This window comes from Nipponia nippon, unplaced genomic scaffold (assembly GCF_047370975.1).
Source record: "Nipponia nippon isolate SJK-2023a ecotype South Korea unplaced genomic scaffold, ASM4737097v1 scaffold_1, whole genome shotgun sequence".
NCBI classification, from domain to species: Eukaryota; Metazoa; Chordata; class Aves; order Pelecaniformes; family Threskiornithidae; genus Nipponia; species Nipponia nippon.
The window spans coordinates 67,583,224-67,611,169 of NW_028262290.1; the positions used below are offsets into that span (position 1 = coordinate 67,583,224).

A 27,946-nucleotide genomic window follows, 5' to 3' on the forward strand; every position below is an offset into this window, starting at 1 on the left:
CGGCTGGCGCGTGGGCAGCGGCGGGGGAAGGGTCCAGCGGCGGCGGCGGGGCTCGGCCCGTCCCGGCGGCGGGCGAGGTAACCTCCCCACCCTCATCATCCTCCCGCGGCGGCGGCGGCGGCAGCGGGCAGGCCGCGGGGCGGGCGTGTGCGCCTCATGGTCGGGCAGGGGCCGGCAGCCGCGGGGCGGGGCGGGCCGGGCCGGGCCGGGCCGCTGTAACGGCCGCCGGCTGAGGCGGGGCCGGGCCGGGCCGGGCCGGGCGGGGCGGGGCGGGGCGGGCGCCGCATCGCATCGCATCGCATCGGGGCTGCGCTTGTCCCCGCCGCCGGCGTGTGCTGGCAGCCGGGGGTAGCGGTCACACGCGGGCCCGGCCGCAGCCTGAGCGCTGCGGGGAGCGCGGGTCCCTGGGGACGCCGCCTCCCGCCGGGGCGGTTTGCAAGGGGGACCGTGAGCGCTGGCGCTGCCGCGGGTCCCGGGGGCGGTGCTGGGTTTTTAAGGCTGATCATAGTCTTACTGGGCACCGCGAAGGTGTCTGCATTACGTGCTGCTCTCTGTGCCTGCCCGAAGCAGGGCTGAGGCCGCCCTCCGTCGGCGCCCTGCAGGCAGTTAGCTCATAGCCTCCCTTGAGCGTTTGTGGAACAAAACGCGCAAACGTTCGCACTCGTGAACATCTGGGCCGCAGCAGGGGTTTGCCTGCCTGCTGAAAGGAGCTGTACGATGGCAGTGTTAAAACGCAGACAGAACGTGGCAGCGTAAAAAAGTATTTTTTGTGGAGTGCTGGGAGCTCACCCTGGTGGCTTGCCGAGAGCTTTGGGAAATCTAGGGATGGAAGCTTGAGAATTTTTACTTTTAAGCAGGAACGTATAATTTACACTACTTATTCCTTGCTAAGAGTGATATTATAAGGCTTCTTTTAAGCACAAGATGGGCCTAACCTAGAACTCAGGTGGTGCACCCTTGAGGATGCTGTCATTGTTTAGCTTGTGTTCAGAAGCTGACTCAGGCCAAGCGAAACAAAGGTAAGCTCACACCTGGGGGGTGTTTACGGCCAGTGACTGCAGTGTGGTATGCAGCTTCATCTCCTGTTGCCTGAGGCCACGCATCTGGGAAAAATGCTGAATGTGTAAGAAAGTTAAATGGCTCTTCTCTTATGGCATTGATACTTTGAGCAGGGTTTGGTTTGGTTTGTCGTGGGTTTCTTTTGTTTAAGCAAATTATGAACATCTACTACAGAGGAAGATGTGATCAGTTTTATGCAAACAGTTAAATTTTTCTTCTTTTTCTAGATTTTTTTTTCCCAATGCTAAAAAGAAACTGCAATGGAGAGTACAGTATCGGTCACTTTCCTTGTATCGTTTTCCATACTGCTGTGTGAAAGTTATCATCATGGAGTGGAGACGGCTACTGTTGTGCATACGTCAGAGAGAACTTTTCCAGAAAAGGCATCTGGCATTAATATTGACTTGGCAGGATTAATACAGAAGTTTCACCTTCAAGAACTTTTTCATCGTTATGGAGAAAACAACTCTTTGTCGATTGAAGGGTTTAGAAAACTGCTCCAGAACATAGGTATAGATAAAATGAAAAGGATTAAAATAGACCATGATCATGACCACGATCATCACCTTCATCATAATCATATTTCGTTGAGTAAAAACTCCGAGAAGGCTGTTTGTCCAAACCATGAATCTGATGCTAACAAAGACCACAGGAACAGTCACTCAAAGGAACCTCATAAAGTAGAGAATGTAGAACAGCAGCAGAACTTTGTACGCAGCAAGAACGCTGTTAATGAAATAACAGCATCTATCATCACTGCTCCCACAGATGGCCACTCTGAATTACAAAATGTGCAACCTGGAGAAATCAAGCCAGTTGCTCGTTTAGGTCTGACCAGCTCTAATGCTGTTAATGTCACAGGTGGCAGCAACGCCAGCTGGCTTGCTAACAGCAAAGCAAATGAATCTCATACTTCTCCGAAGGAACTGGAAAGAGGAAGTTACCTGTATTCTAAACTGAAAAACCAAAATACCCAAGAGGTGAGACTGATTCTGTTGTATTCTTGGGAATCCAGATCCACTGGGAATGTTGTTATGGCTTATTTGTCAGGCGCTTATCATTTAGCTGGGTACAAGCTTTGTGGTGTAACAGTACTCGTAGCAAAACATACACAAACAAACATTTTGAAGGAATGTTGTGTTATGTTCACAAGCTCAGAGGAAAATATAGATGCAGTCTAGTTTATTTTTATTTTTTTAGGTTTTCCTAAAAAGAAATAAGTAATTATATTAAGTATAAACATACACTTGGGTTTATATGTTTATTATTTATATATTATTTTAAAAATATTACTAAAAATGAATAACACTTCAAATTTAAAACTTGCTGTTCTGCCTTAAAGCCAGAATCTGTCTTGTTTTCCTAATGATGTGGTGAAAGTAAAAAAATCTGGTTAAAATACTGTCATTCTTATCAAAGATGCCTCAAAAGTGTTAGATAAGGCTATGGTGGATAGTGTAGAACTGCAGGGAAGTAACTGGCACCTTCCTCCTTCAACCTCCTCCCTCCCCATTGTATGTAGAAACCAACTGTAAAAGATTGCTGTAAAATGTTATCTATTACTTTAAAATAGTAAAAAGTAGTGCTGGTAAAGTCTATAGTTGTGCTGTAGACAGTTTTCTTACACAATCAGATCCTTCTCCATTAAAGGCTTTAAAAAGCAAGTGCCTCTCTGCGGTCTTAATGTATGCAGCCGTGCCAGGTGATTCAGAGTGGGCGTTGTGTAGTGTATGATCGTAGGTGCTGAATTCACAAGTTGTTACGGTGTTCTGCACGGTTGGAGCAGAAGTACTACTGTTGTTTAAACCCAGCAAGACTGTGGGTCATACAGTGGGGAACTCTTTACTGGAGGAAGCATATGCAGAATTTGTTCTGTACAAGACTTTCCATAGTAATCACTTCTATAAAAAGGTATTTAACCTTGTTACTACTTCCTTATATGGCCTCTAAAACTGAGTGGAAAGTGTTAGGCTTTTTCTATTTGCACAGCAAAGTATCTGACCCCCTTGTGCTGAGAATGACTGATAATTATGCATCATTTACCAGGACTCCCAAACTAGTTTTCTGGGCCAGAAGCGGCATGGAGGTACAGTTCCTACTAAACTGGTTTGTTACCAGTTTTTAATTCCTGTTGATACAGCTGTTTTCGCGTGGTGCCACTGCATTTCAATTAAAATGGGATGTGCAGTCTTCTTGAGATATGTCATGGTATTTTGATTCTGGTTAATCTTTAACATGTGTCTTTCCACAGTGCTCCAGTGCATCAAAACTGATGCAGTCCCATGGAATAGGCACTCAAGTATTGTTGACTGCTACAGAATTTAGTTACCTCTGTCCAGCTCTTATTAATCAAATCGATGGCAAATACTGCATAGTCCATGCAACTAGTGAAAAAGCTGAAACTCCTCCAAAAAGTTACTCTCTGCAAATAGGTAGGCTGTTTTTTTTAACATGGAATAAAAGCTTACTGGAAACCCATTTATGTTGGTTATAAATTTGAGAAACGTATTTCAAAATTGAAAGAAGTTTGTAATTTTCTTTTGACACTTGACCATGTCTAGAGGGAAATATTTGAGGCGTACTGTTTGTTAACATCTGATTAACTGAATGATCAGGAGTGTTTGATAACAGGACTGTTGACTGAACAAAATCTCATGCAACTGTTACTTATTTTTGTTACTTTTTTCTTTTTTTTTTTTTTTTTTTTACCAGCTTGGATTGGTGGCTTTATATCCATCTCTGTCATCAGTTTTCTTTCCTTATTGGGTGTTATATTGGTACCGCTGATGAATCGCGTATTTTTCAAATTTCTTCTAAGCTTTCTTGTGGCATTGGCTGTGGGGACTTTGAGTGGAGATGCTTTCTTACATCTCCTTCCACACGTAAGTATTAATTACTGTTTCATTCACTATGTCAAAGCAGAGAATTTGACACCTGTCTGTACTTCTTAGTGATAATTTTAATCCCTCTTAATTAATACCTATTTGGTGAGTCATTTATCAACCTGGTAAAGTAGATTATTTGATGGAAAGGTTTCCCATTTGGAACTGTTTGTATTATTCATTTCACAGTCCTTACAGTGTAAGAACTTCACACCATTATCCCTCAATCTATTTCCTATTAGTCATATGTATTGCCAAATCACTCATTGTTCCTTGCGTGCAAGAATTTTGTTGAAATGTTTTTAGTCACTTATTGCAATGCTGCCTCTTTATATTCTTTTTTCAGTTTAGTGAACTTTAGAGATAGCGGAAATCACTCACTGTACACTTTACACGTGGAATAGATAATCCACTACTTTCTGTTATCAGCCACTTATGTTGATTGCTTATTCATTGTAATTTTTTGATCAGAATCAAGCATTTCTGAAGTCCTGGGAAAACATTACTTGATATGGCCTTTGGAGTTACATATTGCTGTTATGTAGTAAGGACAATGACATTGGAATACGATTGCTCAATTTTTACCTTTCTTGAAGCTCTTAAACAGACATTCCCCCCGCCTTCCTCTGCCCTCCCCCCCCCCCCCCCCCAGTAACTTGCAGCTTTCAGAGAAGATGGATAAAAAGAACTGCAGATCCTGTGGTGGTTTCTGAGCCCTGCCTGTAATTCATCGGGTTCTTCGTTTTCCTTTCAGTTAATTTTGCATTTGCTATGTGAGGTTATGTAAATCAAAATGTGTGCAAGTGAGGTGTCCTAGAAGTTTTTTGATTCTGAAGACATCAGTAGCTAGTGAGGAGGGGAAGAATGTCAGACTTCTTTTAGAGAAGGAAATTACTGCTAAGTTCCTTGTAGAAAAAGGTGTGTGACAACTGTGAGCTGTCTTAGATGGGGAAGTAGTTGGTGTGCTGGCTGTGACTACTACTTAAAATGCAGTTTCCTTGACGATGTCAGGAGTCTTTGTGGGGGCAGTTGTACATTTCCTATTGAGCAGTATGCATGTGGCTTCAGTGAGAGGGTGAATACCAGGCCTACTCTCAGTCCTTGCAATGTTTCTTCCTATCAACAGATTTCTTCGTAATTGTTTGAGTTTGTATCCAGAGCATTTACCCCATGAAAATTGTCACGTCTGGACTCCAGACTTGAGGAAAAGAATGTGAAGAATACTTTCTATGTTTTTTATGGTACCAGTTCTTTTGAATATAATGACTTTCCCCATTTGGTTCTCCCCTTAGTCTCATGGAAACCATCACCATCACCACGAAAAACCTCTGCTTGAACAAAACAAAGGCTCTATGTTGAAACATCTTGTTTTTCAAAGTATAGAGGAGAGTGCTTACCTGGATTCTACGTGGAAGGGACTTACAGCACTTGGAGGCTTGTATTTCATGTTTCTAGTGGAGCATTTGATCACTTTAATAAAGCAGTTTAAAGACAAGAAGAAAAAGGTAGCGAAACTATTATTTTGAAGCTATATTGTGTTGCATGATCGTTTCTGAATACACTTATAAAAAAACTTTTATGAGTATCACATGTGTCTGGATTTAATAGTGGTTGCTGACTTGATTAGTGTTATAATTTCATTTATATTAGTGACATGTATACTTTTAAACTTCATAACTTTTTTGTGTGGTCCTCTTATGAAATAGCTCAGAGCTCTTCCCTTAACCAGACATATAGTACAGGCTTGACACCACAGTGAATTGTTTAATAAGCGAACATCCAATTGCACCCTTTGTTTTAACAGAGTGATGTAAGAAGTTGCTGTTCATTATTGACTTCCTTCTGACATCTCAAGGCGATTATATAACTACCTGAACTGTTTTTATGATGATTGTTTTAGTTCTCATACTGGCTGAAATAAGATGGCCTCATACAGTTATTGTACTCCTGTTGAGGGGAGCACTTGCACAAAACACGTAAGGGTGGCAGTAAGTGCTTACATAAATAAGCATGCAGCTACACTGTAGAAAGTGACTTCATTAGATAGCGTTCCATTTGGAAATACAGTCTGCCAAGCCGCTCGTTTCTTTCTCTTCTCTCCCCTCAAAAAGCACAGCAATACAGCTTTCAGATTGCTGTGCTGTTTTTTATGTGGAAGGTAAATAATAACTGAATTTTGGCAGGTCATAAATGTCGGTAACTCGCCAATTATTGGTGACGGAGTTCTTTAAAGACTAGCGTAGCCAGGGATAAACAATGATGTACAGTTGACTCAGTAAAAAAGATACAGTAGAAGCTGATGACAGCTTAAGCTTTGCTTGAAGAAAATGAGTAAACTACTACTTACTTAGCTTAAAATAGCTAATTTCTAGGCTACGACAATGACCGATAATCTCTGTTTAGTTTTATTGTTAAATTGGTTATTAAGGCAGCAGTCTCAGAGCAGATGCCGTGTAAGCTCTTTGACTTTGGTCACAAGAGGTTGTGTTGGTGTGGTTTATACTGAAGCTAAACTAACCGTGAGTGACAGGATCGCTTTCCCTATCTCTAGTTAAATTTATTTGCCAAGAGAGGACATGAAGAGTTCCAAGCAAAGCAAGTATTTTCTGTGTCTTTCTCTCAGCTGCTGGGAATAGATTTCCTGTTAGCCCTTCTAGATACTGAGTCACTGATCATATATTGTTGTGATACAGACATTAGTGAACAATGAGATTTTACTTGGTTTTCCATCAGTACACTAGAAAAAAACATTATACTGACATTATAATGGAAAAGAATTAGTGGAATAACTTTTATTCAGTGTTTGTGTTTTGCTTCTCAGAGGATCCCCTCTCTTTATTCCTCGTGCAACAATGTGGGCTATTTATGCATGTGGGGTTTTGGTTTTTGTCCCATCCCCCCAGCTCCCCGAGCCTGAGAAACCTTTGTTGTCTTATTGTACTTAGCTCAGTTTCTAGTGTTCCTCTTCTGCACTCTTTCTGTGGCTTCCGTGTTGTCCTCTTTCTGTGCAGGCTGTATAAATGTTGTGAATATAATGTTGCTCATGTATATCCTGAAAAATAAGTAAAATATTCATAACTACAGTATTTTCTTTTGGAATAAGAAAAAAAATGAAGATGATGGAGAAAGTAAGAAGTTTTCAGCAAATGAAGAAAAGTTAGATACAGATGATCGTAAGTCTCAGTAATATTGCACAGTTGTTGTTTTGTGGCAGCACTGTTTTAAAAACACCTGGTGGATGGCAGCTCTGCTTCTTATGGATGGATGGCAGATCTGCTTCTTACTTACTGTAGGTTGGATCACTACCTACTTGAATGCTTTTCAAAACAAAACCTGTCTGTGCATTGATATGTAGAGGACTAGCTCTATTTGCTGTTTTCCTTTGAAAAGGATCGATAAGTTGGAAGTAGTGAGTTCACAGTTTTGAAACCTTTAGCCTTTTAATTCTGGATTTAACAGCAGAGGTTGAAGTCATTCTGTGAAGCTGTTCTGGCTATGCCTGTTGCAAATACAGCTGTACCTACTGGCTTCTACTCTTCTCTTTAGACTGTTAGATGTTATATGTGTGATCCATTATTTAGCTTTCTGTATATCTTAAGTCTGGATTTTGTTAGTTTGAGTATTTATTTATAAGGTTGATAATCTAAAATCCTAGAGGTTACTTGGAGTATTTGGACTGCAAATGATCATGCATCCCCAAGATCATGCCATAAGCCAAAACACACCTCACTAGATACTTTTTAGCTCTTGTAGATAAAAGAGGTGTTCAGTTTTTCAGAATAATTTTATAGCTAATGGAAGAGTTGTTCGTAATGCAGAAAAAACCCCGTGTATTCGTTCATTTAATTGCAGGGGAAGAATTTAGCAGTTTTAGGAGTTAGTTAAAATAACTAACCTTAGTGTGCCACTGATATTTACATGAGGACATTTCATGGTCTGTGTTGATGACTTTATTTTTGAGTGTTTAGTTTTCAAGTGCTCAAACTTAAGCTCCTGTATTTATATGAAATACAGGAGTTTACAAAACGTATCTATAACATAACCTCTTCTGCACTCTTACTCTTCAGCCCTAAGATGAATAAATGGCATGTGCCTTCCAGACACTTTGTCTTTCTGAAGCAATCGAACGAACAGCCTTCATGCTTTTTTACCTTTTAGGAGGTGTTTGTGGCCATAATGTAAGGGCTGCTTCAGTAGTAAGGGACAGAAACTGAAAGTTTTTCTTATTTTGAACGATTGGGAATTATCTCAGAAATCTGATTAAAGAAAAATAAGTGGTGGAAACCCTTGGAAAAAAACTTCTGGTACAAGAAGCTGGGGTATCAGTCTGAACTTCTAGAGTTACTGGTTTCTTCTTTACTGCATCATTTATTCAACTTGTTTATTGTATCTTTGCTTCCTAGGTGATTTTAAAAATGTATAATATTACACTCTGCGTTTTTGTAACAGGGCCTGAGGGCTATCTAGGGACAGACTCTCAAGATCCATCGCCCTTCATTTCTCAGCAGCCAACTGTACAAGAAGAAGAAGAAGTGATGATAGCTCATTCTCATCAAGAAGAAGTTGACAATGAATATGTGTCCAGGGGCTGTAGAAACAAATGTCATTCTCACTTACACGATACTCTAGGACAGACAGATCATCTTAGTCATCATCACCATGACTACCATCATATTCTGCATCACCATCATCATCAGAACCATCATCCCCACAGTCACAGTCAGCGCTACTCACGTGAAGAACTGAAGGATGCGGGGATAGCAACTCTGGCATGGATGGTGATTATGGGAGATGGACTACACAATTTTAGTGATGGCCTAGCAATTGGTAAGTGTTAGCTTGGACGCCGCAGCTTTGTTGTATGTGAGGACAGCAAAGTCTTCTTGCTGTTGCTTATCTCTTTATTAGGAACATAACTAATTAGTGGTGGATCTTTGAAGCCTAAACTTTTATCTGATAGCAGCTCTGAGTGAATAAGAAAAATCTCCAGTTTAACAACTTGGAGATCAGTGACAAATAAAACAGAAATTATGTGCTTACAGCTATGTTTCTTTAGGAAATCTATAAACTTTGATTTATTTCCTACTTTTAGCAAAGTTAAAGCTAACATTTTTCAAAACTAAAGCTAGGCTTATAAAACAACATTTAGGATGCAGAGCTGACTCTCTATTTCAGTGCCTGCAAGTGCTCAGCAGTTTTTAAATTTTTTTTTTTTAAGAGAAACTTGTCTTTTTGGTCATGTATAAAGTAACTGTGTTTTTTCCACTTCAGTCAGGCCACTAGTATTATTGGCTTCTTTATTTCTTTTTCTCTTCCATCTTCACTTGTTACGCAGCAAGGTCAGGTCCTATACTTTGCACATCTGGCTTTGCCTATACTGGGCCCTGGTTACACATCACATGTAAGTTTCCCCAGAGCACTGGTAAGCAGGGAGATGGGACCCTGGTTTCAGTCTGCTTTAGCCTGAAGATTACCCAGATGGATTAGGCAATATATATGTGTGATTTTTGTGCTGTTGGGAGGTAGGCATGGATTCATTTTTACTATAAAATGAATTTGATCCAAGGCATTGTGTTCTCTAAGGTGCTTTTACACTTTTGCATAGCAGTTCTGTCACATCCAGATTCTCACATCTTACCATCCACTAAAGAGCAGCATTGCAGTTCTTCTCAGTGCTTGTACTAACCTTCCAGAGAAGGTCTGTGCTGCTTTGTGTATCCTAGGAATGTGCGAGTAAGGCATTAATTAATAGGACATTAGTTTGCTGTTACCTGTCAGAAATATGATTCGTGGAGAAGATACCAATGAAGTCACTATACGTTGCCTTTATGCAGATTTTTGCATTAAGAGTGTCTGTATCAATTGAAGGAGTGTAGCATAAGTAGATTCCTTCAGGTGCTCCATGTGCTGTACTCAGTCTCAAAACAGGCTCAGTCTCTCTTCTTGGAAAAGTATTCTAAAAAAATTTATTTTCTTAAACACCAGTCATACTCTACTCAAAATCTTGTTCTTCAAGTTGAGCGTAATAGTCCATTTTTTGTGTTTGGTGGTTTTTATTTTTTTTTTTTTTTAAATTTAAACTAGTATAAACAGTTATTTTTACATGTAAACAGAACATTTATCTTTTTGTTCCTTTTTTGTTTATGTTCCTATTTTTCACTTACACATTGTAGTTGTTCAGTCTTTTTTGGCAATGCTTCAGTGAAAATATTTCTTTATCACAAAAATAACAGATTGAATATTACGTTTTGGACTTCTGGCTGGGAGGTCAGGTTTGGGACCTCCCTTGTTTTTTTTCTAGAAGGAGAGCTAGACTACAGGTATTTTAAATTTAAAAGGTTAAAGTAAGTTAGAGAAAGTGAAGTCAAATCAGTAATCTTTAGTTCTTATGCTAGTCTTTTGTAATCTTGACTGTAGTATTTAAGACTAATCTTTACAGGTATTGGATTAATTTCCAGCTTATATAGCATACTGGGGTCAGTTCAGCGGTATCAGTATTTCTGTAGATTGTAAAAACAAGTTCATTCTTGTTTGAGGAGAAAACCCAATAAAATAACTCTTTTCTCACAGCAGTATTTGCAGTGTTCAGATTCAGTCAATTCAAAGTATAATGTGAAAAGAGACCTTCTGATTTAATCTCATTTTTGATGAAAGTTGAAGCACGGAATGTAAATTTCCGAGCAGATCAGTAGTGAAAATGTGGTAGAAAGAGGAAGATTTGCATATAAATGACATGCAGAATCAATTACCTCTTAGCATTAGGGAGATTTGGGAAGGAGCTATGACTTTATATAGTTATGAAGGGAAAAGTATGAGGAAGGTTAATAAAGGTTTATTGAACAAGTGAGAACAATAGCTTTTAGAAGTCCTGCTGTGTAGCTTGTTCAGGCTAATGGAAATGTGGGTTTTCTTCAGTTCTGGATGTGCTCAAAAGTATTATGGAAAAACATCGATTTGATGATGATGTGAAAATGCCAATGCTACTTGTATAGAATTTTACCTGTATTTAAATGAAGATATGAATGCTTCTGTGAAGATAGCTTTAGTCAGAGTAGACCTTCATTTAAGTTCATTCATGTGATTTGTTATTCATAACTTCCATCAGTTACTTTTTTCTTCAAATCTGGTGTCCTAATTATGTAGGAATAAGATTTAAAAGTGCTTATTTTTCTATTAAAGCATGGAACAGTGGCATCTGACTAATTTGTACAAAATGATCTTCTGTGATTTGAACTTTCCTGTGTAGTTTCAACTAAATAACTGAAATGCAGAACACTCTTTTTACACTAATATTGCATGCATATTTTTTTCTTTAGCTCTTTTTTGAGACAAGTGATGGTTTAAAAGTATATTTTAAGATACCATGACACTACTAAATCAGCTTCTCGAGAGGGGATAATAACAGATATATTAATGTAGTCTTCAATTTGTTAATGGTTTGAGACATCTTTTTAGCAGTGAAAAATAAAACTAGATATTCCTGTTATTTAAGCTTGTACTTTGGTTGCTATGTATCTGTACAGTATACAGCCATATCAGCCACCTAGGTACTTTGCAAAGCAGTCAGGTTTTGTTTGGCTTGCCTTTGTGGTCCCAAAATTAGATTTACCGTGTGTGATTAAGCTGGATTCTTGTATTTTTAGTTTTCCTGTAATAAGTGAGAAGACTGGGAAAACATTGTACAGAGACAATAACATAGAGGAAGTTGTAGATTATTGAGGATGCAAGCATGGGACAAGGTAGTTACCTGCTCAGAAACTGAAGCCCAGCTGAATGCTGATGAATTCTCCTGTCTTAGTAGGAGATAACTGTAGCTATCCTGTCTGATTCCAGAACTATAAAGCAATGTTTGGAGGTGGGGGAAACAGACCGATACCTTGAAAAGATTGATAGTGATCGCTGATAACCTCTTTTGCTAGTCAAGTAGCAGTAACTCCTGTCACTTACCTGTACATTACTGTGTAGACTCTTATGACTGAATGTTTTAGAGTGCAGTGGAAAACACTCCTGCTCAGGGTTCAAGTCAGAATAGCTTGTCTTGCATGCTGTGCATCTCTGAAGTGGACTTCACAAATAGTCATAGAAATGGATGACCTCTAGAGGTCATCTAGTCAAACTCTCTGCTTGAAACAGCTCTTGGGAACACTAGATTGGGTCAGTCACGGCTTTGCACAGCCAAGCCTTGAAAACCTCCACAGATGGGGAGATTCTACCACGTCTGTGGCTGACCTCTTCTAGTGTTGCACTACTGTCTCTTAATAAGGAAAGTTTTATTTATGTCCAGCCCAAAGCTCCCAAATTGTGATTTGCAGCCTCTCCCCGTTACGTCATCTGTCACTACTTGGAAAAGTTAGGCTCCTTCATATTTGTGACTGAACTAAAGGTACATACAAGCTGGTGTTAAACCACCCCTTAGTCTGGTGGAGAGGGAGGTTAAATATACCTAGCTTCCTCAAGCTTTTAGGCCTTATGCTGTAGACCTCTGATCATCTTGTCAGCCTCTGTTGGACAGTATTCATAGCCACCTTGAACTGTGACACCCCAAAGTGCACAGAGAATCCCAGGAACAGCCTCACCGTTGCTTAGCAGAAGGGGGTAAGAACTTAGTCTGCTGGCCTTGGTTCTCCCAAGACTACACAGTTTGTGGTTCACTGTACTTGCAATGAGAGCACACTTGGCTCATATTCAATTTGTCCATCGTAATCTTCATGTCCTTTTCGGGAAGGCTGCTATTTCAGCCAGTCAGTTCCTACCTTGTACTAATGCATGAGGTTATTCTGCCCCATGTGCAGAACTTCTCATTTTTCCTCTTTGAACTTTGTAAGATTTCTGTTGGCCTAGTCTTCAAGTTTACCATGGTCTGTCTTGTCTAAAGCTCTAGTGCTCGATGTGTCAACTTAGCCCTTACCCTGCCCCTCAACTTAGTGTCATCTGCAAATTTGCTGATGGTGCAGTCTGTTTCATCCAGGTCATTAGTGAAGCTACTGGAGAAAATTGGTCGCAGTATTTGTCCTGGCGAACTCTACTTGTTACTAGCCAGCCATCAAGCCCTGTTAGCCCAGCAGTCCAGCCAATGTGCAGTCATCTAACTGTCAAGCTCATATTTCCTCTGCTCCCAGATGAGACTGCTGTAGGAGATAGTGTCAGAAATCCTACTAAAGTCAAGTTCTGTTATATTCACTGCTGTCGCCATCTCTGTAGTCAGTTATTTCCTCAAGCTGGGTCATGCATTTGGAGAGGGATTTGAAGAGGATATTCAGCACGATCTTTCCAGGAACTGAGGTGAGGCTGACTGTTCCCTGAGTCCTGTTCTTTGCCTTTCTTAAAAATGGGAATAATGTTATCCTTTTCCCAGAGGTTCCACTGGGACCTTCTAAAGCCATGGTTTTCCATTCATGATAGACTGCAGCCTTGCACTCACATCAGTCAACTCTGTCAGCACCCTTGGGTGAGTCCCATCCCGGGATGCATTTGAGCGTTTCCAGTTTTTTCTAAGTATCTCTAAACTGTTGCTTCTCTGCTGTTCGCTGTCCCTTTCTTTTGGAATGGTTCTGGGATCTGGCTTTGTTGATGAAGGCGGTGCTGGTGCTTCAGCCTCTTTATGTCTACTGCTTGGTTCCCTTCCTCATCCATCAACAGACCCAAATTTTTCCTGAACTTTGTTTCTCAGCTAGCATTCCTGTAGAACTGTTTCTTGTTGTCCTTGGTGTCTTGTTAGTCTTGGCTCCAGATGGGCTTTGGTCTTCCTCCTTTTTGTTCCGCTGCTCTAATCTTCCTTATTGCCAGTCTTTGTTTCTATTTCTTGTGTGCTTCCTTTTTGAGTCTTAATTCATGAAGACACGCTCTGCTTAGCTGGGCACGTCTTCTGTTGGAAGTCCTAGTGTTCCTGCACAAACAGGGTAGTTCATTTGTGCACTCTCTGAAGTGCGCTTTACAAATCAGCCACCTCTTCTGCGCACTTTTTCTCCTTTGACCGATTCCCAGGGTATTCTACCCTGCAATTCCTTCAATAAGTCAGTCTGCTTCATTAAAATCTAGAGTCCTCATTTTGCTGTGTCTTTTCCCAGCCTCTTTCCATATCCTGAACTCAGTTACCTCATGCTCACTGGAGCTCAGGATGTCATTTTTTGCTGTATTTGCCATCAGTTCCTCCTCATCTGTGATCAGTGGGACAAGTAGAACTCTAATCCTGGCTGGCTCATCTATCACTTGTATTGGGAAACCATCGCCAATGTAATTAAGGATCATCCTGGATTGTGTGCCCAGTGCTGTTATCTTCACAGCTGAAAATTCTCATGTGAATGCTGATGTCTGTTGTGTGGTTGTTCATAGGTAGCCTTATCCAACGCCTTTTTTTGGTTAGGTGGTTTGTAACCATATTCCTAGTGTTACTCTGGTCTTGACGAAGAGACTCAATAGGCACAAGAAACTGCATTCATACGTAGTTTTATACTGGAGCTCTGCACAGTCAAGGAACTCCTTTATGTAGATAGGCAAAAAAAAAAAAAGTTACTTGTATTCTGTCTTTTCTAGGCAGTCTGTATCTATCCATGACAGGCCAAATAAGCTTTGGTGGTGTCTCCACAGCATCATCAAGGCAGGCTCCAGGCAAGCGATGGACTTCCCTGGGCAGTAGCTCTGGTTGGCAGGTCTGCCTCTGCCCGCTATCCTGCATGGGAGGGACTCTCCTATCACTGAAAATCTTTCTTTTCTTTTTGTATTGCTGCCCCTAATGTGATGTGCTGAACAAACATTCTGGGCTAGGCAGAACTCATTTATCTTCTCACTGCTGCCAGGGTCATGACCATGTTCTTTAGATCAGCAGCTGCAAGTGGGGATGGAGGGTTCTTCCTGTTGCCAGGCTTCACTATTTTCAAATTTTACCCATCTGGGACTTCGTTTCCTTTTCCAGTGCTGCTTTGGTCCTGCCTTCCTCTTTAGTCTGAAGGGGCTTGGGCTCTTGCCTCTGTAGGACCTCTTCTGAAGACCCTCTCAATCCCCTGATCATTATCCCTCATCCAAAGATGTCTGTTCGCTACTTCTTGCATCTCCTTCACTGGGTGCCACAGCACGCATCCCAGAGGTAAAGCTGCTGCTGTTGTCACTGCAGGGAGGAGCATCAGTCATTTCTTGCAGATGAAGACCTGTCCTCAGGAATTGCATCTGAGTGGAGGCTGCTGGAGTACTAGGGGTGGTGACCCCAGCGGAGAGAGGGGGTTGTCTCCTGTGGCCTCATCGCCATTGTAGCTCTTCCTCTGTGTGCAGTACTCCTGGGTCCCTTGCGTGCCAGCTACTGCAACATGGCCTCGTGCCTCTTCCATGCTTATTGGCAGCACCTTGTTTGCTGGCACGCTCCGTGTAGCAGCTGAAGAGGAAGCTGGACGTGGTTCTGCTGCACTCGTTGGTGAGGCTCTCCGTGCAGCCGGGGGCCTCCCGTGCTGTGTGTGCGCTGTGGTTCAGCTCTTCAGCCTTGCTGTGCCCTGCTTCCTCCTGAGCTGCTGTCAAATAAGAAAAATAGCAAGCAACAGAAGGAGCGGAGAAAACAAGGAAGATGAGGACCGTTGGAGTAGTTTAAGGGGGTGTTTGTGGGTTTTTTTCCTCCGTTTAAAGTATGATAGTTCACTTACGTGCAGGCTGCCTAGAATTCACAATCTGTCACTGCTCATTTCACTGCTGGCTTCCCTTTTTCCGATGCCTGACTCTCAGAGGCAGTTGAGCTGCTTTCTTCCCTTTGTATCTTAAAAAAAAAAAAAAAGTGTCTTTTCTGACAGTATTTCCATTTATTGCATTTTTTGGGAAGGTTGTGTTGTTGAAAGGTATTGGGCTTAGCTCAGAAATAAGACTGAAATTTGGTTTGCTTTAACTAATTGGAGGATTCTATGTTACTTCTGATTTTGAAACTTATGAATCATAAACAACTGTTCAGTTAAAGTTTAAACGCTTCTAAGCACAAGAAAAATTTGAGTGAAATTAGTATGTCCTAATCTGATACAAGCATATGCGACAATGCTTCTGCACTTGATGTCTGAATATGCAGTAATGTGGTTTTTTTTTTTTTTTCCTGTCTCTTCATAGGGGCAGCCTTTACCGAGGGGTTATCTAGTGGTTTAAGTACTTCTGTGGCTGTGTTTTGCCATGAATTACCTCATGAGCTAGGTAAGACCTCAGAATTTCCATATGCTGCAGGTATAGATACTTACAGGTGCACTTCGGAAAATTAGAAGTGAGTTTGTTCTGTGGCACAGTAAAATTTCATCAGAAAACTTCATCTGTGTCAGATTTTCTCCTCAAGAATACTTTTAACTTATTTAAAGACTTTTTATTTCTTAACTGAATTAATCTTCCTTTTAAAAATCTAATTATTTCAGCTACTTTGTTTAAAACTCAGTGTCTCTAGCAGTTACTTACAACTTGTTCTGTATAGTTCAGTTGTAGTTTTTATTCTTCTTAGCAGCATAAATTGTGAATTGCAGAATGCATATCAGAATTTGCTTTTCTCACATCTCTGTTTAACTTTATTCTTGTGTTTGTGCTGTTAAAAGGAAGGTCACAATTAGTTGAACTCCTTTCCACATAAAATTTGCTGCTTTTTCATTAAGTCTTGCAAAGAACTGCTGTATCTCTGAATTCAACTTGGAACTACTTGGAAATCTTTCCTTGAAATAGTTTGTCTTTCAAGCTCAAGTGATTTGAATTCATGACCATAATTTCTCATGGGAATGCATGTGTCTTACATTGCAAGTTTAGTATTTGGCCCTTTTGCAGGGCAGCTCATGAGAACAGGCCGTAGCTGCTTTGTTTAACTCGGTGCGAAGCTGATTTTTTCCAATTGTCGAATAATTTTGAATGTGCAACTGGTATTTCTTTCTTAGCTGTCACGGCCACAGTCATACCTGGTGTGCAGAATGAGGAAAGAACAGTTCGCTTGCGCTTTTTTAAGGTTTAATTCCCTAGAAATTTGAAGGTTCAATTTCATTTAATGGAGCTTGTAAACCAGTACGTGTATACATTGAACTATTTATTAAACAGTTTGGTATATTTGTCTGTCTGTACAATAATGTTATACAGAAATACATTACTCTCGAGAAAATGTACCTGGTTTTATGACATGGGAGGAATTGAGTCTTGTTCATCTCTAATATAAATTCCACGGGAATTGTGGAACTTGTATTAGTTACGTGTACTAAATGTTGTTAGTACAAATATACAAAATGAATTCATGTTATGAATCTGATAATTTTAGATTCAAATGTTCTGTTGGTTTTGGAAGCAGGAAAAATCTTTTAAAGTTTAAATCATGCTTCTTTAATCAGCCCAGAAAACTTGATAGAAATACCTTCTTTAACAGAATTGACATAGGAATACTGAAACAAATGGGACCAGCTGAAGTTAGCTGAGGATAAAATTGGATCATTCTGTTGTTAATGCTCAACAATGTTTATAACATACCAGTTCATCTTAATTGCAATATCTTGTGGGAAAAGCTGTTGTAACAAATTATTTAACTCGGCTTTGAAGATTGCTTTTGTTTACTTGAACTGCAGATAACTTACATTTTCATATAGAATCCATTTTATTTCCAAATAATAAGCTTATATTATTTTACTCTGTTTTGGATCTAATTTTATCTAAACAAAAAATTTCTATTCTGAATTATGGAAAACCTGTTTCTGGCTGGTAGTCTGTCATTCCTTCAAGTGAAAATAAGATGTTAAGGATCAGTCACAGAAATTCATAAATTTAGAAATAATTTCTTTATTGAAGAGCTAGACTTAAAGTACAAAGAGCAGTTACAGGATAATAAATGGAATCATCACCATTGCTTTATGCAATTAAGTGGGAATATTTTATTTTAGAAACTTCTTTAGAATGCTCATGCGTACCAGGTACGGCAGTATTTTACAGTGTTGTTTTAAATGCAAACTACACTAAAAGCTGCTTCTTCCCCAAATCCTAAGACTTTAAGGATATAAACTTACAATGTTTGCTGCTGTGTTGTTCTTCATGCGCGCTTTTTAATTTTCTGTCCCCCAGTGATTTCTGATTTTATGAAGGAAAAAAATAAGGCAGACAACAGCATAAAAATAGCTTAGTAATCAAAGTAAGTAAGAGGAGAACTCATGAATACTGCAGCAGTTACCTGAGGATGAAGATTTTCTTTTGTTTTTTCCCTGTTGTAGGAGATTTTGCTGTACTTCTGAAAGCTGGCATGACTGTCAAGCAAGCTGTACTTTATAATGCTCTGTCAGCTATGCTGGCCTATCTTGGAATGGCAACTGGGATTCTTATCGGTCATTATGCAGACAACGTTTCAATGTGGATATTTGCACTTACTGCTGGCTTGTTCATGTATGTGGCTCTTGTGGATATGGTAAGTGGCTAGGCCTACTTGAAGTTTATATAACGTAGTTAAGAATTAATGCTAATTATATTTTGATCTCAAAATAAAGTCTTCCATCTTTTCTCCCTCAATTAACTTTTTCTGCATTTGAAGGTGCTGATGAGTACGCAGTGTAAGTGCTCAGTTAAATGTTCAGGTGGAAGATTGCTTTTATTTAGGTTACTGTAGGAACGGAGATTGTTTCTCCCTTAGTTGTTAAACACAGGCAGCTAACAGCAGAAGTAGAGTAAAAACATTTGCTTCTGACAGTGGCTAGTATAGCAGACAGCCAGGAAGACTGCGAGTTGCACACTGTTGGCACCACCAAATACGCTTCGGCTTTTGCATTAAATCATTACTGCTTCTTGGGCTGAAGAAACGATTGCATTAAAACCTCCACTGTACCTCAGATGTATGTTTGTACAGAAGTACAAAGTCTTTGGTGGATGTTTGTGAAAGCTTAATTATCTTCTTAAGAATAAAATTCTTGGTGTGGCTTGATTAAATCAGTTGGTAAATAATCATATCCTGAGTAAATGGCTGGCTTAAGACATCAGCATAATTATCATGAAAACAGTAATTAGAGCATTACAGATTCTCTCTGTCTCTAAATATGAAAGTAGACTCTGATAATGTTGTTCACGTTGAGTGGCACCTAATTCAAGGAGTAGTATTAATGCAGTCAACGGGAAAGACTGGAGGAGTAAGACTCGGCTACCTCGTGCCTCCTGGTTGAAGAACTGCGTTTGAAGTAACTTTATTTTGAAGGCATTTAACGCTTTCACGTCTGTTTAGGTGCCTGAAATGCTCCACAACGACGCCAGTGATCATGGATGTAGCCGCTGGGGATACTTCCTGCTGCAGAATGCTGGGATTCTGTTGGGTTTTGGGATAATGCTGCTTATCTCCGTATTTGAACATAAGATTGTATTCAGCATAAACCTGTAATCCTGGTTGCCAGGAAGAGAGCTTGGTGTTAAATCATAAGTGGTAGGTTTTTTCTATTAAATTCCCTAATGGAGAGGTACGTTTGATATAGACTAGGTATTTTTATTGGTGTGCTTTGTTGTTATGTCCCTCCCTCCCTTCTCCCCCTGATAGAAAGGAACACTGTAAGTTTTTTTTTTTCCACTTAGGATTTAGCATTGCATATGGTACTGTGGAAAGTTGTACTTAGTAAAACATGGTGAAAGTGCCAAATCTATTAAAGGAGTATTGTCTGGGGGGTTAGGGTGGTTGTTTTGGTGTGTTGTGGTTTTGTTTTTTGTTGTTTTTTTTTTTAAGTAAATTTATTTACTGTATGTAACTATATGTACTTTTTTTTTTACTTCAGTGGTTTTGTTGGTTTAAAGAAATAAAACAACAGTGGTTTTTATTTTGGCACAATCAAAATCAGTGGATGCAAAGCACAGTGAGCAGTGTAAAACAAGAAGACATGTAATGGGTAGCATATGTTTATATTGGTAGAAACTCATCTCTTCTGCATCCACCTAGTTTACACGGAGTGGCACATGAGTCTACTCTATCCTTTTTGTGGTGGTTCTTCTCTCAATAGCTTGTAGATTCTTTGTGTCTTATTCCAGTTGGTTTCTACTCCAAACAAATTCTTGTGAAATCCTGTTTTAAGTGTTTGCACCAAATGTTTTTGCCTGTTTCATCCCTTCTGATGCGAGTTGCTTTTCACCGATTTCTTAAATCACCAACAAAAGTACAGCTATTAGATTGTAAAAGCAGAGCTCTAATATACGTGAATTCCATCAAAAAGACTTTAAAAGTAGTGCTATATCCCACTTCTGCTGCCTGAAATGGCAGCGGTGTATTAAAGTCTGTTTGATATCAAGGGGAGGAGTGCTACAGGCTGAGACGAACAGTCATTTACTACAACAGCTTCCTGAAGTAAAGCGTTGATTTGCTTTGGGAAATGCGCTGAGTGGGAGAGCTGACTACTTCTAGTTCAGTGTGATTGCCCACAAACCTGTGCTTGCAGAACAGTTATATTCTTTGCAACAAGTAAAGCCGAGAAATCCAAAATAGCAAAATTTCTTTGACAGCATATGTAGGAAAGCAGCATGTTAAGGATAATTAAGTGTATATGTAAGTATGTAGTTTGAGCTTACAGTCTTAATATTTTAACCACCCTCAAAGTAACTGTAGGAAGGAGAAGAATGAAAAACACAATAGCAAAATAAATAAATTCTGCATTTTCAGGAAAGGTGAACGTTATTCATTACATAAAAAGTTGTCTAAGTAACAGAATTGTGCTAGCTTAACTAGCTAGCTTTAAAAATCCCAGAAATATAACACTTTAGAACTTATTTCTGATTCAACGTTACCACTGCTTCAAAGCATCAGCGGAATAAAAAGCTTGAACAAAGAGGAAGTGTTTGATAATACCGTGTCTGACAGCTTAAAACAGGCTGGCTTATGTTGGTTTGTCATACAATGAAAGCCAAAACTACTCTCTCGCCTCAGAAATGGATGTTTGGCGTGAACTGAGAGGTTTGGGGTTTTTTTTTTACTAGTTAAGAAATGGGGATCGCAGGAGGTTCTGGCTTTTCTTCCTCCTTCAGTCTTTCCTCAGGTTAACAAGGCTGAGATTTAATCTTCGGCCCACAGTGCTGAAATCCTGTCCTTTGCCTCCTTTGAAGTCAGGGGGCAGAGAAAGGCAAACTTGCGTCAGCTCTGCTGACGCTTCCTGAGGGGAGCACTAAGCTGTGGCGGGCTCTCACCAGCTCCCCCAGACGTGGGCATGCACGAACCTGTGTACCGCTTGGCCTGGTGAGCAGCTGTTTGGAGAGAAGAACGGGGTTCTCTTTTGGAAGCACTCATTCCCCCCCCCCCCCCCCCCCCCAACTTAACTTTCCATCACTTGAAACTATTCTGGTGCTGGGCTTTAATCTCTAACAAGAACGCTGCCAAAATACAGGTGCACTCCCTCCCTTCATCAAGCGCTTTACATTTTGTGTGTCTTTTATTCTATGCTATTGCTTGATTAAGTATCTGGGCTTTTGTTAGAAGCATGCTTCTGAGCAGAGGAGTCATGCCACGGTACGGGAGGAGTCTCCTGCGTTTTTATAGCGTCTCCGTGACCACCCATCCTGTGCTCTTTTTACTCTTTTCATATAGCAGTCATAGTCTAGTGTTCCCAAGCTTGAATTAGTAGTGTCTGTGAGTATGATGAAAAATGCATATATAGCTAACCCATTGCTTCTGTATCTTCTGTGCTCTTGCACTGTTGGCTTATTTGAACTCGATGAAGAGAAAGCAACTTCTGTTTTTTCAGTCTAAACTCTTATGCTACTTCTGCCCTTACCTGTGCTATGCTCATTTCTTGACTTTGTTGTAGCTAAACTCCACCTAAAACCCACCTGCTGATCTTCGTCTTCGGCTCTGTTCCGCTGAAATGCAGCGTCTGAGCTGCAGCCTCGCTGCATCCGACCGGGTTTGGTAGGGCTTGGGCGCTGTGTTTGCCAGGGGTCTGGTAAACCACTGTAAATTCAGTGTGCTTTAGCCCATGGGTCTTGTGCCTTCTGCCCTGCATCCTCCATCTCTTTGGTCGTGAGGGATTTCAGACTTGGATGAGCTTAGTTCACTCTGGATTTTTTACTAGTGGTTTCTGTTACCTTAACAGCCGCTAGCTCAGCTGGGCTTCTCTTGGCCGTGGGCTGGATGTGCCATAGGAAGCAGACCGCGTAGCCTCGTGTTGCCCAAGAGATTTTAAGATCAATGACTAAGTGATGGAGGTAAATCTACAAATTTCAGTCAGTGTTTCCAGTGGGTTCTTGGCTGGCTTTTGATGTAATCGACTGATGTTAAAATATCTGTATATCAAAACACATTGCTAATGTAAGAAAGAACATAAAAACCAAACTGCCTTTAGAGCACGTGGGCAGAAATGGCTGGATAAGCTAGACAGAAGCATATCCCGCCCGTTCCGTGCTCTTTAATCTTTGATGGGGAGATGTCCGTGACGGACAGCTGTCCAAACTAGTAATTGAGGAGACTAGACTGAAACCTGCTGTAGGCTTGTACCTGCAAGATGACAAAAGTTGGTTGTTTTTTTTTTTTTTTTTTTTCTTTGTCAGCCTTATGAAGTAGAATCTGCATCTGTTGCAAAGTACGCGCGTTCTCATGGGTTGGCAAAGTGATGGGGCAGAGCCTCCAAGCAGCCCTTTGGTTTTATGCATATATTTTTCTGCAGCAGATTGTAACGTTCCTAGCTGTTCCGGCTGAGAAATGGAAGTGTCTCTGTTTTGTGTAGCCGTCCGTACCTTAACTATGGTACAGGCCTTAATTTTACGTGCTGTTACAGCTGCCTTATTTAGTGCCTGTGCTAGATGTGGGCAAACGGAATAGGCAAACAATGCTGGAGTCAAAGTTGGTTTTTCTTTTGCAACATGTTCTTCTAATGGTTTTGTCCTGTATTTGTACAGAAGAGGTGTCGTGCGTAGGTACTGTGTGCAGGGGGGGTCACAACAAAGGTGTGGGAGCCCTCACCTGCCCCCTGCCCTCCCTCTGCTCCTTTGGGGCAGGGCCCTCGGAGCGAGGCCAAACCTGCGTTTATATAAAATAATACAATAAAATAAAATACAGCCAAGGCTACAACGGAGCTCCCAGGGGCTCTCCTGCTGCCTGAACGGAGAGACCGGTGTAATTAAAATTTCTGTGGAAAAACTGGGTCATTCTCTTTGCCACAAGCGAGAAACAAACAGCTGTTTTCATGAAATGTGTTTTTATTTAAAATACTTTTTTTTGGTGCATATGTGATCGCTGTAGCTGTTACTGTATTGCTGTGCGCTAGAGACAATAAACCACTGAACCAAGCGCTGGTTTTTTTGAGCGTTTTCCTCGCTGATGTAGTTACGGCCAGTTGCATCTCTCATTTCCCTTCTCAGAAAAGAAAAATAATAGAATATGTGAAATCGTATTTCCTTACAGTTAGTGAAAACGAGGGCCGCGAACTCGGCTGGCGGCTGAGGAGAGGATTTCCCCGTGGCACCGCTCCCGCCTTCCGCCCGCCTCCTCCCTCCCTCCCGCGGCGGCCGAGGGGCGGTGGCGGGGCCCGGCCCGGGGGAAGGGGGGGGGCCCGGGGTCCCGGCCCGGGCCGGGGTGGGACCGAGCCGCCCGTCATCGCGGCGCGCCGGTGAGGCGGGGCCGGGCGGGCGGCATGGCGGCGGCGGCGGCGGCGGGCGGCGCGGAGCGGTACTTTACGCGCTGGTACAAGCCAGGTACCGCCGGGCGGGCGGCGGGGGGGGGGCCGCAGCGGCGGGGCGGTGACCGGTGTTTGTGCCCTCTTGCAGACGTGAAGGGGCGGCCGTGCGAGGACTTCTGCGTGCTGCAGCACTCCAACAGGCGAGTGGGGGCTGGGGGGGCCGCCCTCGCCCGGGCAGAGGCGCCTGCGGTCGGCCCGGCGCCGCCGGCCTCTGCCGCTCGGGCGGCCTCGGGCTCGGTTTAGAGAAGGAGCCGCCGCTGCTTGCCGGGGCACGGGAGCTCCCCCTGCGGCCTGGCGAGGGGCCGAGCCCGGGCGGCCCCCCAGCCGCTCCTTTCCCTTCGCTTGGAGGGGAGCAGCGACTGCTGCAGCTGGCTTGCGGCTGGGCTACTAAAGCGCTCCTGCAGAAGCGCCGTGCGTCCGACAGGTGCAAAATACCAGGCGGGCCTGGACTTCTCTGGAGGATGGGAGAGTGACAAATCCTGGCCTCCCTGTACCCTTCTTTAATGACTGCTCCAATAAGAAGAGCGCGGCTTGAAGTCTTCCCCCCCGCCCCATATCGCTCAGCAGGTTTTTAACAAGGCCCCTTCAGTGTCTGTAGGGCTGCCCCGCGTCCTCTCCTGCTGAAAGGGCCCTGTACGTCATCTTCAGCAGCGGCAGAGCAACGTTTCCAAAGGCTTTTCCATAATGACATTTAGAAGTAGTTTACCTTGGTTTCTAGGAAATTAATTGGCTTAATTTGAACAAATGTTTAGCTTTTTCGGTGTAAAACTTAATTGCCTTTTTGCGTACTGCAGACAGTGGGCGCAAGATAAGAAATAGAATGTCGTACATTGTTTCTGCTTTGCTGTAGCTGGCTAGCCAGTCATTTGGCTAGCCAGTCATTTGGAATAAATCAACCCTGCGCCTGGTTTGGACTCGAATTAAATGTGCCTTGCCTTCCCCCGCTCCCGCCCCCTGCTGAAGCCCGTTCTGACGGAGGGCGGGCTGGTGGCATGGTGAGCGTTCCCGGGGTGCTCAGTCCCTCGGGGGGGGACAGACCTTGACTACTGTCCGCGCAGGAATCGGCAGTGCCGATGGCTCACGCGCCGGGGGAAGATGTCGCTCCCAGTGGTTGCCTGCTCCCGTTCAGAATGCAGCGCAAGAGGAAGGGCAAGCTTGGCGCGGGGCAGAACCATCGCCTCGCCGCAGCCTTCGGAGCTGGGGCTGCTCCGTGGCTGCTCCATGCAGTTCCCTGTCTTGTTCTTTGGAAACAGAAACCTGAGTACCTGGGAATAACAGGTATGACAGTGACAGCAAGGAAGGACGCCCTTGCGTTTCAGCTAAATAAGTAGTTATTAGTCTCAGGTGTCGAATACAAGCAACAGTTTAGATCCTGTTGACGTGGGGGAAATACAAATAGAAACACTTGTTCAAATGTCTGTAAAGATTATTTTGCTATTTTGAATTCTGAAAGCCCTTGGCTTCTGCAGCAGCTTAGCCAAACGCTCTATGAAGTATTTTACCATTATTCTGTATGGGGCCGTGGCTCAGTTTGATATTGCTAAGCAGCGTAAAATTCTCAGTTGATTTTTTGTTTTGCCAGGTCTCAGCTCAAACAGATGATTTGTCATCTTCCCCTTAGAGAGAGGCTGGGGTCAAGAGGAGGTGGCTTTTCTGGTCCCTCTGAGCTGCCGGGGCACGCTGAAAGCACTCGCCAGGGTCCGGCTCCCTCTCGCGGGGAGCTGCGCAGCAAGAACCTGCAAAGGGGAGCGCAGGGAGATGGACGCAGCATCCGCAGGGAAAGCTCGGGTTCTGTGCAGTGGTTTTCTCTACAGTTACTGTTCTGGTAATCCTGGTCCTTCCTCTAGGTTTTAAGCTCTTTGTAAAGAGAACAGCTTCATCTCTGCTCCTTTATTGGCAAGTGCTGGGCTCTCCGTGTTTGTGCATTCAGCGTGGTTCTAGCCCCGGGATAAAGGCAGGCCTAGTCTCTACAGCCGGGCTTGTCTCAAACTCTCCAGTTTCATGACAAGAAATAACCCTCCTTTAGAAAAAGGTAAAATGCAAGCAGCAGGTTAACTGAAGCCCAGATCACCAAAGGATTCCTCTGCTGTAACTGTTCACCACTAACGGCCTTTAGCTGTTCTGAGGAACACTGCCTTGCATTGCATTTTCCGACAAAAGCATACTGCACTTTACTTGAGCGTCGTGAGCGAGTATCATCTACCTCAGCTATCAGCAGACAAGTGAACCAAGTGTGCTCCCGTGGGGTACGACAACAGATAGAACAGCTCTAGCTTGTTTAAAAGCTGTGGTTCTGTTTAACTAAGAAGTGTAGTGCTCTTGATGATCCGGTCTAGTATCTCAAAATCAAGCAGCTTCTGTGGGGGTTGCTTTAGGTCAGAATGCAATTTTCATTCGGTTTGGTACAGCAGGCATCAAGTAAGATGCCCTGATGAAAGTGAGTCCGATTCGATCCTGTAGCTGACGTTTTTGTAAGTAAGTGGGAAACTACAATTTGTCTCTGCTCTGCAGCTGACAATTATCCTCCGGTCTCCTTCGCGAGCTGAGGTAAATCGCGTTGTAGGTTCCCCCTCCGCCCCCGTGCTCTCACCCAGGCCCGCCTGTCCTTGCTTCCTCCCCGCGCCTGGTAGGTGCCTGTCCGGTGACTCCTGCTGCAGTGAGCTGAACCATCATCAGCTTAACGTTCCTGCTCAGCTATAGGGGGAAGGATATTGTGCTTTCCAGAGTGAAAGTAAACAACAGCTTTCACAACACGGAAAGACTTGCTAGCGTTTGGGCTAGGAGCCCAAACGAAGCAGTCGGTATCGGTTTTAAATCCTACCAGTACAGGCGGAGAAGGTTGTGGAGCTTGCTTAGAGCACGGCTTCTCACAACTACAGCGTAGTAATTGTATTTCTTTTTGCAGAATCTGCGTCATCACCTTGGCGGAAGCCCATCCCCTTCTTCAAAGTGGAAAAACAATTAAAAGCATTAATTACCAAATCAGTGCCAACTGTAGCAGACTCCAGAATAAGGTCTCTGGGAAGTCAAAAAGGGTATGCCTTTTTGATTTGCTTAGTTTGCACGTTCATCTCTCACACTGCCTAAGACTTTCTGTCCTTCCCAGGATAGAAACTTACCAGGTTACCTTTGCATTTTGTTTTAAAAACAGCCCCTCCACAGCTGAAGAATTTAGACTCTCTCAAGAGGCGCCTGTCTGACTGTCCCAGCCAGGGCCCTACAGTGCTGCTGCAGCACCGGTGGTTTCCAGTGTTGCTCAAACCAGGGCTAACAGTCGCTTTTAGTCATTTTTTTCCATAGCGGACAGAGGACTTCAGCATCCCCGAAAAGATAAAAATTTGTTTCCACCAAAATGCCGAGGATTTGGAGACTACCGTGCTTCTCAAACAGACCTAGATAGCAGATGGGCTAGTTCAGTGTGTTTTGTGGTGGGTTTTCAAGTATGTGTAGTTTAACCTGGTTATACTGAAATCAGCGGTGCTGTTTTTCTCCTCTCTCCCCTGATTTTAATCTGATCAAACTACAAGTCTGTTTATTCCACAAGAAACTTAATTATGACTAAATGTGTAAGCTCTTAACAAGCTTCTATGTGCACAAATCAAATAACGAAGCTGGCATCTTCCCTTCTGTAGGGAAGCACAGCTACGTAACTTGCAACAACCTGTAACTATTACACTTCCTTGCTTTGTTCTGAGCAGTTTACAAACTTACGTTGCTGATGGTAATACTTTAAAAAGCCCTGTGTAATTAAAAGTGTATGTATGTTTGTTTATTTTTCAAATGCAGGGAGCTCAGTTTTTAACAGAACTTGCCCCTTTGTGCAGGATATCTTCATCGGATGGAGAGGAATACACCATTTATAGGTAAGGTTTTTCCCTTCTTCTTACTTTGACATACCATGCACTTCTTCTGACTCTAAACACTTTTGCAGCTGTATACGAGGGCGACTGATAGAAGTGAATGAAAACATTCTTAGCAATCCCGCTATTCTGCAAGAAAAGGTAAGACACTTTCTTACTTTTTATTTTCTAACTTTTATTTCACTGCTAACTTCAGTCTTGCTTTTTAGCCATCAACCGAGGGATACATCGCAGTGGTTCTACCCAAATTTGAAGAAAGCAAGAGCATAACTCAAGGACTTCTGACGCAGAAGGAATACGAGGAAGTTTTGTTGAAACGTCTTAATTCTTCTTCATGAAATTAATTATACAGTTATCATCTGTATTTGATACTAAATAAGCTGCTTTTATTGTACACTGTGACTTTCGTGGTATTGAAAGGCCTAGTGCCTGTTTTTAATAGTGGAACTTAAACGCTTGATTCGTACAAGAATAAACCAGTTCAAATAGTTTGTATATTAAAATTGGCTTTCTCTTTTTCTCTGAATTCCACCACTACAAGTTTTTCAATATG

At 42.3% G+C, this 27,946-nt stretch overlaps 2 protein-coding genes across 6 annotated transcripts; both read left to right on the forward strand.

The window, feature by feature from the left end:
• SLC39A6 (solute carrier family 39 member 6) lies at positions 1 to 26,551 on the forward strand. 4 transcript variants are annotated; one of them, XM_087758731.1, is made up of 11 exons: positions 1 to 77; positions 1,287 to 2,039; positions 3,311 to 3,491; positions 3,772 to 3,941; positions 5,234 to 5,446; positions 7,045 to 7,114; positions 8,391 to 8,768; positions 16,017 to 16,097; positions 18,122 to 18,312; positions 19,117 to 19,311; positions 26,439 to 26,551. In XM_087758731.1, the coding sequence occupies exons 2-10, from the start codon at positions 1,320 to 1,322 to the stop codon at positions 19,267 to 19,269; spliced, it is 2,157 nt and encodes a 718-aa protein (XP_087614857.1). In that variant the 5' UTR covers positions 1 to 77; positions 1,287 to 1,319; the 3' UTR covers positions 19,270 to 19,311; positions 26,439 to 26,551. The 4 variants fall into 4 exon arrangements, with proteins under 4 accessions (XP_087614857.1, XP_087614843.1, XP_087614864.1 ...); XM_087758717.1 differs by lacking the exon at positions 26,439 to 26,551 and having other exon boundaries at positions 19,117 to 21,398; XM_087758723.1 differs by lacking the exons at positions 1 to 77; positions 26,439 to 26,551 and adding an exon at positions 292 to 1,019 and having other exon boundaries at positions 19,117 to 21,398.
• ABITRAM (actin binding transcription modulator) lies at positions 23,454 to 27,896 on the forward strand. Of its 2 annotated transcripts, none has more exons than XM_087758752.1 (6): positions 23,454 to 23,549; positions 23,622 to 25,358; positions 26,439 to 26,568; positions 27,358 to 27,396; positions 27,465 to 27,534; positions 27,603 to 27,896. In XM_087758752.1, the coding sequence occupies exons 2-6, from the start codon at positions 25,292 to 25,294 to the stop codon at positions 27,729 to 27,731; spliced, it is 435 nt and encodes a 144-aa protein (XP_087614878.1). In that variant the 5' UTR covers positions 23,454 to 23,549; positions 23,622 to 25,291; the 3' UTR covers positions 27,732 to 27,896. The 2 variants fall into 2 exon arrangements, with proteins under 2 accessions (XP_087614878.1, XP_087614871.1); XM_087758745.1 differs by having other exon boundaries at positions 23,457 to 23,549; positions 23,622 to 23,673; positions 27,320 to 27,396.
• Positions 27,897 to 27,946: the final 50 nt, after the last annotated feature.